Source organism: Formica exsecta, unplaced genomic scaffold (assembly GCF_003651465.1).
Source record: "Formica exsecta isolate Colony F162 unplaced genomic scaffold, ASM365146v1 scaffold33, whole genome shotgun sequence".
NCBI lineage: Eukaryota > Metazoa > Arthropoda > Insecta > Hymenoptera > Formicidae > Formica > Formica exsecta.
The window spans coordinates 1,799,500-1,807,879 of NW_021850553.1; the positions used below are offsets into that span (position 1 = coordinate 1,799,500).

An 8,380-nucleotide genomic window follows, 5' to 3' on the forward strand; every position below is an offset into this window, starting at 1 on the left:
AAAGAGAGAGGAAGAGAAAAATTATTGTATCGATTTAATTTGATTTTTACCGAAATATCACAAATAGTCAAAAATATAGCGAGCTAGTAAATTTATTTATGTATTCATCTTTATCATTCAAATTTATTTTAACAATAAAGTATTCTCGTTTCGTATTCTCATATATTGTTTCTCGATTGACAATGACAATTGTTTCGGAACGATGAAAGATCTTGGATATCATGGGATATCAATGTCAGCTATAAACGAAATCGAAAAATCCTTTCGTTGTAAGAGACGGTAGCTTCAAGTCGAAGGGGATTCCTTTCGGAAATCCAACCGGATCTATCCAACGAATTACTTCCGGTGTACTTGACTGAAGACGAGTTAGCTCAGCGGCGAGTATTCGGATTCTGTTGGTTTGCTAACATCGCGCTGAAATTTCGAATAGCGAATGCGTTGCTGGAGAGAAGGAGGAGAAGGAAGCGGAAGTAAAGGAGGCTGTCTATAACCACTCACTGACGTTTATTCATAAAGTCCGTCGACTGGCGACGGTGCAAACGTCGTCGTCGAATCCTGGTGGTCGAAACTCGAAACTATCCGACAAAATTAAGCTCCGAAACTGCATCGCGAATTCGGCTTTTACCCGTAGAACTTGAAGCGCTTTTCGTGTACTTGGCACTTGGTCTTCCCCGCTGTCGGATCCATTTATTTATTCTATCTGACGCGAGTTTAGCCAGAATGAGCATCTGCGTGTTAAGAGCTTACACGCAATTTCGATCTTCCTCGACTACAGCTACAAAAAGCTCGCAAACGCAATAACAGACTTGTACGATGTAGGACTTTATATTACGGTAAGCGTAGTGGTTTCGAGTTTATTTAATTTCAGATTTGTGTATTCTACGAACTAGATCATAGACTACGTAATAAGATAAACCGTGTAAAAAATATCCCGAAAAAAAAATAATTGAATGTTTGACAGAGATTTCAGACACAAAGTAATTAAATTGTGTGTGTAGTTAATAGTTGTATCTATTAAGTAATTAATAGAGATACAAGTGAAATTTTTTACATTCTCCTTAAACAATTCTTTTCTCTGAATTACATTTTTACGCAATAACAATCTATAAAAAAGTCTATCTCTTGTATGTAACTTCATTCTGTAATATAAAACTAGATATGTGGCTAAAATGCACAGTATATGTTATTTGATTTCTTATTGTCATGTTACGCTCGATTTAAATCTCTAATTTTGCAAACATCTCCGGAATTACGGAAACGGAAATTGTTATTGCTCCCGCTTAATTCGGCCGTGATAGTAACATCTCACACCACAGATCGGAACATTCGGTAGAGTTAAGCAGGTGGACTATTCAACCCCGATACCAGAGAAATGCGAGATCGTTTGATTTTACTGCACAAGTTTTCACAAACTCGGAATTTCGGTCATTCACTGTCATCGTAAGAGACGACTATTAAAAGATATTAAAACGCGATAAATTCTATGATCAAGAATAGTAAGAGCTATTTTCAGCAAGAGCTATCTTCCTTATTGTCCCTGTAGATAAGTCAATAACATTGATCGCGAAACTTAAATTTCTTATTGGAAGGCTAAAATTACAGGATAATTAAGAAAATTAAAAAAATATATATGCATTTTATAAAATAAGCAATCATATGACATGACGAAAAAAAAAAAAATAATTGAAATCACTATTAAACAATAATTATTAATTATTTCTTATACAGCTTGTAAAATATATAACAATACACAATATTTTTCAATAAATATAACAAAATGAGAATTGGTATAAATTATCTATAAATCATATTTTCTTAATATTTTTAATGATTTAACATATATGTGATCTTATACTCATACTCAACAAGCCACAATTATTATAATGTCGACTTTTTGTAAAATAATATTTGTAATTTTACAAAATTACAATTATTTGCTTGAAGTATTTCGGTAATTGCAAATTCCAATGCAATATTTAGTTTATTATTTCAGTTAATAGCATCTACTACAAAGAAGAAAAATGTGCACCTTAATTTATTCGATGTTCAACAGGTTTCAATTTCGACTTATATACGTCTTCCTTTTTTTCTTCATTGTATCACAACATGACATGAAACTTTTAAAAGATCTCCGTTGTATATATATATATATATATATATATATATATATATATATATATTCTAAGAATACTCTTTGTATTCTCTTTTAGAAATTAGATTAAAATATACACATTGCTGTATATATCAAAATTTCAATTCATAAATTATTCGCATCTTAATATTATTTAAGATTTAAGCATTGTTTTAGCATTTATAAAATAAAAAAAAGGATCGGGTTTTTGAATTAATGTTCATGTTTTATCGCGAATGTGTCATAATGCGATCATATTGCAACAGTTTACTCTTGAATAAGGCCTCATAAGGTTTACCGTTACAGCGTTCTTACATTATAATGTGATTACATTACAATATCACACAGAAAAACAAGTGTGTTTTCGCGCAAATAGAAACGTAATACAATTTTGTTACATTTATCTGCAACGTGGAAAAACATTAATTTGTAGCATAAAGGACACAGTTGCAGTGACCATGCGACTCATTATATCGTCGTTTATTCTACACAATTTCCTCCTTCCGCCCATCTACGCTTACATTGCCATGGAATTATGTAGCTGCGCGGCTATTACACTCGGGATCCTTTCATGAGCAATTAAAGGAAATCCCCTTAATCTCAACGGCACGTTCCGGAAAAACTTTAGTGCAGCTACATTTCTCAAGAACTACTTTTCCGCGATATAATGCGGTTCAAAAAGAGGTAGAAGGAAAGAGAGAGGCCATGCTTCGTCGCGGGAGGCTGTAATGCCGTCGGATTACAACGCCAGCGAGCCAGACAGCCCACAGTGAACAAAATCTCGAGAGCGAATGCCCTGTTTTCCATTATAGCGATGTGCGCCCCTGTTCTTCCTCTATTTTCACATTTCCTCCTTTTTAGTCGTCTTCTTCAACTGTAGTTTCCACGCCAGTTTCGGCGAAAACCGAAATACAGCTCAGCTGACATCTGACTGCGCTGTATATTTTTTCCGTCTCCTCCCCGTTGTCTCCTTTCTCTCCCTTGCGTCAGATGCAGAATCAAAGATGAGTTTTCAAGTTGATGATTTTAAAAACTTCTGTGTTGGGCAGGTTTGTGGTCACTTTAAATTAGCTTCGAATTCAATAACTGCCCTCTCGTTATTCTAACTATGGCCAAACTAGCGATATTAATTAGGACAATAAGCCAATTAGAAGAAAATAATTTGCAGGATATCGTAAACTAATTCTTATAGCAAGATGTCTATATTTCATAATTAGAGAATTAAGAATTAATAAAATCAGAAAATTAATTATATAATTATGAGCAAACCTTGTTATTTGTATCCAGTTTTCTTTTTGTTCTTTTTTTTTTGTTTTTATGTATTTGTTTGAATATCTATGTTAACTAACTTATTAAATCATTTTGTTATTATTTCTAAAAGAGAAAGAATTGCTCTTAGATTATATTGTAAAATATAATTTCTAATAATAGAAACACGAAAGTCATCTTTACATTTATTCATAACAATGCTAAACATAACAATTGGCTTAAGATAAATTCTTGTGCCACATTAATGCTACTAAAAATATTTCTATATAACTAATTAACCTAGAAACTAATTATATCCTTTCTCATAAGCTTCCTTTGAAGCTAATCTCTCTCAAAGACGATGCGAGCTGGCAATTCACTCTCCGATGCACAAGTCGATCGTTCTCTTATTTCGCTTTCTTCGTCCTCGCTTTCATAAGCAATTGTCTCCGAGTTCTTTTAGGAATATGACGTAAGAAGAAACGAGAAAAAATATCAAGTATATTATTCTCTCTCTCTTTTTCTCGGCAAGTAAAAAATTTTTAACACAAATTACCGAGGCAAAATACAAGTGTTTAATGGGTCTGCCATGCTCGAGATCGCTCGTAATTAGCTTCGCGGTATTTTAAAAGCATTTGAGAAAAACTTGAGTGAAGCTCGCCCTCTCTCTAGTAGCTTGCTCGAGGGTTATCCTTAATATCAAAAGTTGATTCTTTCACGGTAAGAGCGCGCGCGTAAAATTCTGACTAAGCTTTTACGAGCGCCTCTCAGATTGTAAATCAGATCCGCTATAAATTAGATCAGCGTTTTACAAGACACTTCCGCTCGATTTTTGCCGATTTCCCAAGATCGTAAACGACTACAACGGATAACAATGCCGTCGCGAAATTGATATTCTGCATCTTGAAATTGGACGAAGTTGGAAGCGCGCGAGGAAACGATACAGTCACCGGTAAAACGTGAACGGTGATAAATTACAAGTATATACGCACATACTTCACAGTCGATCGTTGTGCTTGCCGATATTTTCGGCACTAGCAGGTGATTAAACCACCAGAGGCACACGAAGCACGTAAGAAGATCTATGAAAGCATGTTTTTATCTCGGTGACAATATCAATCGAGAATCGCAGTGTTAGTAATACTAACTAGTAGTAACACTATACGCTTCCAATAGAGATCGAAACTCGAATAAATAGCGCAATCATAATTTTGTTCCCTAGCACATTTTTATTTTGTACACACATTATAAAACAAATATAATTTAGGAATGACTCTATTTCATATAGAAAAAGATTAATTTTATACAATATCTTTTATATATCGTTTATAAATATCAAATAGTAAATCAACTTGAAACATTTTCTCGAAATATTTGTTCCTGTAACATGCAATCTTTACAGTATTAAAAATTAGTATTAAATAATTTTCTCTGCAGTATTAAATTTTTGTTAAACAATAAAAGTTTTTAAAAATTTTATTGAAAAAAAATAAAATCTACTTTCTTGTTGATATTTCATCATATATCATTTTTTTCTTCATATTTTATTGTAATGATTGTAAATACATCTTTTTGCTTATAATCTAACTAACAGAATTAAATTTTCAGATAAGTGACAAGGGGCGAACCAACGAGAAACGGAGCGATGACACGAAGACAGTTAATACCTTTACGGATTCAGTTCATCAAGCTGTAAGTTTACAAACCATTACTATTACCATAACTAGTATTTTACATCTTCTCTTCATTCAACTCAAAGCACGACTCGAATCTCTCTTCGTACCAAATGAGTTAATACGGTGGCTATTCTTGGTTCGCGCATATTTCGAATTTAATCTATATCTTCTAGTAAGCACGTTAAAAAAAAATCAACATAAAAAAGGAATTAAAAAAAGAACAAGAGGAACAAAATTTGAATATATTTAATACTTCATATAAAAAATTAGTGAAAATTAATATACGAAATCTCTTTGAATATATATTTTTGGTAGAGAGACATGGTAACCCATTCCCAACGGTTAACGGTCTTACTATTTTTGTTCCTCGCCCGTGAAGTCGTTCACCACGAAAACGATATAGTGTGATGAAGTGCGCGCCATGTAACCCGCGTGTTCGAAAACAATCGATACTTTACCACCAAACTCTTGAAAGTTATACAAAAGCAGCTGTCGCAGAGGGAGAGAGAAAGAGAAAGTCTGCGAACCCCGGCAAAATAAAGTTTCAAAAGCGAGACGAAAATGTTATTTGCTTTAAGTTTAATGTCGCGTAATCGATGCGGCATCTTTGTAGAATCTTGAACGATGATTAAATAATGCTCGAGTTATAAATAAATATATGTAAATTTATTTCGATGACATGCAAAGCGCTTTCTACCCGATTGCTAGCGCAGTAACGGATATTTTAGCTTTCTCTTTCGCAATTTTATTTTATCATTACTATACATATTACGTGTATATCCTTGTCAAAATTTATACAAATTTGGAATAATTCCGGCATTTGAAAGTTTAGTTTCGGCAAATGTGAAATAATAAATTTAAACACAACGCATGGCCAATTAACATACAATATATACTGATACATTCACCAAATTAAACTAAAGTATATTTAAAAAATTATCTCATGATAATATAATACACTTTGTTTAATTCCTTGTCGTGCGTGCGACACATGTTTGAGTTTTTACTCTACTACCCGGCAAGATTGATTTACACAAACGGCTAAGCTCTGAATTATACCATCCTTCGCTAATGAACCTGCCCGGTTGCTTGCGAGTTTCAACACCTTTCGTACACAGCCAGAGACAAATATCTTCCGAGCAGGATGATACTCGGAAATGTACCCCCCATCGCACAGTCGCGCAGCACGCCGTCGTAAATGCATTAACGCGTGAACCAAGCTCTATGTTTTCTTCCTAATAAATCGGAGGCAAGTTGACGTGTAATCAAATTGATTAGGAAAACATATGGCCCTCAGCAAGAAATTTACAATATGAGTTACACATGTAATTATAAAAGAATGCGAGAGTCATTATATATTTCATGATCGTAATAAATTTAATTACAGAAACTGAGGAAATGATACAATTAGGGGAAAGAGAAAGAAAGAGAGAGAGAGAGAGAGAGAGAGAGAGAGTGTGTGTATTTATTTATTTTTAATGAAAATGTGCAGAATTAGAGAATATTATAATTTAATCAAAAATTTTCGTAAGGATTAAGAAATTTTCTTCTCATAATGATTAATATAGTGCTTTTAATATACGAATTGAAATTTAATGGTTTGTTTGCTGCGCAAAATCCATCGAGGTATTTTATTAATTAAGTAATGATTAAATTCTCTTCTTTATTGTTTTCCAACATGAGTAAATCTTCGCGAATATTTATCTTTAACAAATTTCCACGATAGAATTGAAAGGAGATAACATTTCTTGCCAGCGACGAAATATTCCGACGTTGTTAAGCATCAATGGTATTATCGATAGGAAAAATTTTATGACAACGCTTTTTTACATTGTGATAAATTTTGATTTATATTCTTAAAGCAATTCTCTTCTCTCTCAAAATCCATTTCTTGTTTTCTTATCGTCACAATTACGTCTTATGTTATATTGCCATGTAATTTCGTTTCCTTAACGCACGCGTATATATATGACATGTATCATTCCTTCTTCTCTTCTTTTTATCATTCTTTCACTCTTTTGATTTCGTTCTTTCTATCGCACATCTATCTGTTTTCCGGGAAAATTTTTCCAATCCATCATTTCGATACTGCGTGCGATTATTTTTACCTAAATATATGTTCTTTATGTCGCGAATTTATTTTTATTGGTCCACGCGTTTTCGACGCATGTTATTCGCTTTCTGACCTCCCTTTTCCTCATTTATGTTTTTTTGAAAAATCGGTGGCGAGTTTTGCTTCGTACTCAGCGAAGGGAATCGGGTCGGAGTCGCTGACAAAAGAAAAACCGGACTGAAAAAACTGAACTTTCACAATTGGTGGAAAAGCTCGTTGTAAAACACTCGCACAACGAACGAGAGATCCACGATTTTGTTGCTTTTTACAACTTACATTCCTAACATTTCAATGACCACTTAATTAATAGCCGCATAAATATATATATATTAAGCATAATATTCTTTCGTATTTTAAAATACTATTTACAACTGAAAATAATTCTTATTTTTTCAACTTTTTATTTTCAATCTTGTCATGAAAGCGTAATCAATTGTGGATTTTTATTCAATTTATGTTGTACGAAACTATAATCAATTGTTGTGAAGAATTAACGTAGGTTGTCAAAGGTTTGTAAAGTTATAAAAGTTATGCTTATAAATCAATTAATGGTCGATTATAAATATGGGTTGTTGAGTATAGCCCGTTTGATCAATTATTTCTTTATTCTGCTCTTGTCAAATCCAATTTACTGAGCACAATCACATTGAATACATATATATTACGCTTGTATGCTTGTATTAATGCTATCATAATAAATATTATTGTGAATATTATATATTTTCGAGAGAAAAAAAATTCACTCAAATATACAAATGTTACCAAAAAAATTTACAAGAAAAATAATATAAAATAAAATAATAATAATAATAATCAAAACAATTCCTATATATACGATACCAACCGCGAATTTCGATCGTTTCTCTTCCGGAATTTTTAGATAACTCTAATGTGCTTCTCAATGTCTTGACTTTCTTGGACATGTAAACTGTCATATTTATGCGATTTAAAGAAATAAAACTTATTATTTATAACGCATGTAGCACATGTTACACCCGTGACTTTTTTTCCATCGCAAATGATGCTGAACGGTGGTGAACGTAATTTTAGAGACATATTTTTTCCGCCGATGTACACACAATAAAAAACGGCTGTTTCTTGCCCTATGCGTTATTGTTTTTTTTTTTTTTTTTTTTTTTTTTTTTCTCCATTGAGGGGGCTATTTTTTTGAACGTGTTTTATTTCATAGATTTTTTTTTTTTTTTTATAATA

The 8,380-nt window shown here is 32.6% G+C and overlaps 2 protein-coding genes across 3 annotated transcripts in view; one reads left to right on the forward strand and one right to left on the reverse strand.

Annotated features, from left to right (window-relative positions):
- Positions 1-8,380, forward strand: part of LOC115238226 — a 40,762-nt gene that overhangs the window by 14,346 nt on the left and 18,036 nt on the right. The window contains exon 3 of one of the 2 annotated variants that reach the window (XR_003884468.1): positions 4,988-5,071. Coding sequence is in view for 1 of the 2 variants with exons in the window: in XM_029811848.1 (XP_029667708.1) it covers positions 4,988-4,991 (4 nt within the window). In the remaining variant the exon portion in view is untranslated. Of the gene's footprint in view, positions 1-4,987; positions 5,199-8,380 lie in introns of those variants that run through there. The other variant, XM_029811848.1, reaches the window with a different exon arrangement.
- Positions 1-8,380, reverse strand: part of LOC115238225 (E3 ubiquitin-protein ligase MYLIP) — a 141,629-nt gene that overhangs the window by 11,928 nt on the left and 121,321 nt on the right. The window lies entirely within an intron of this gene.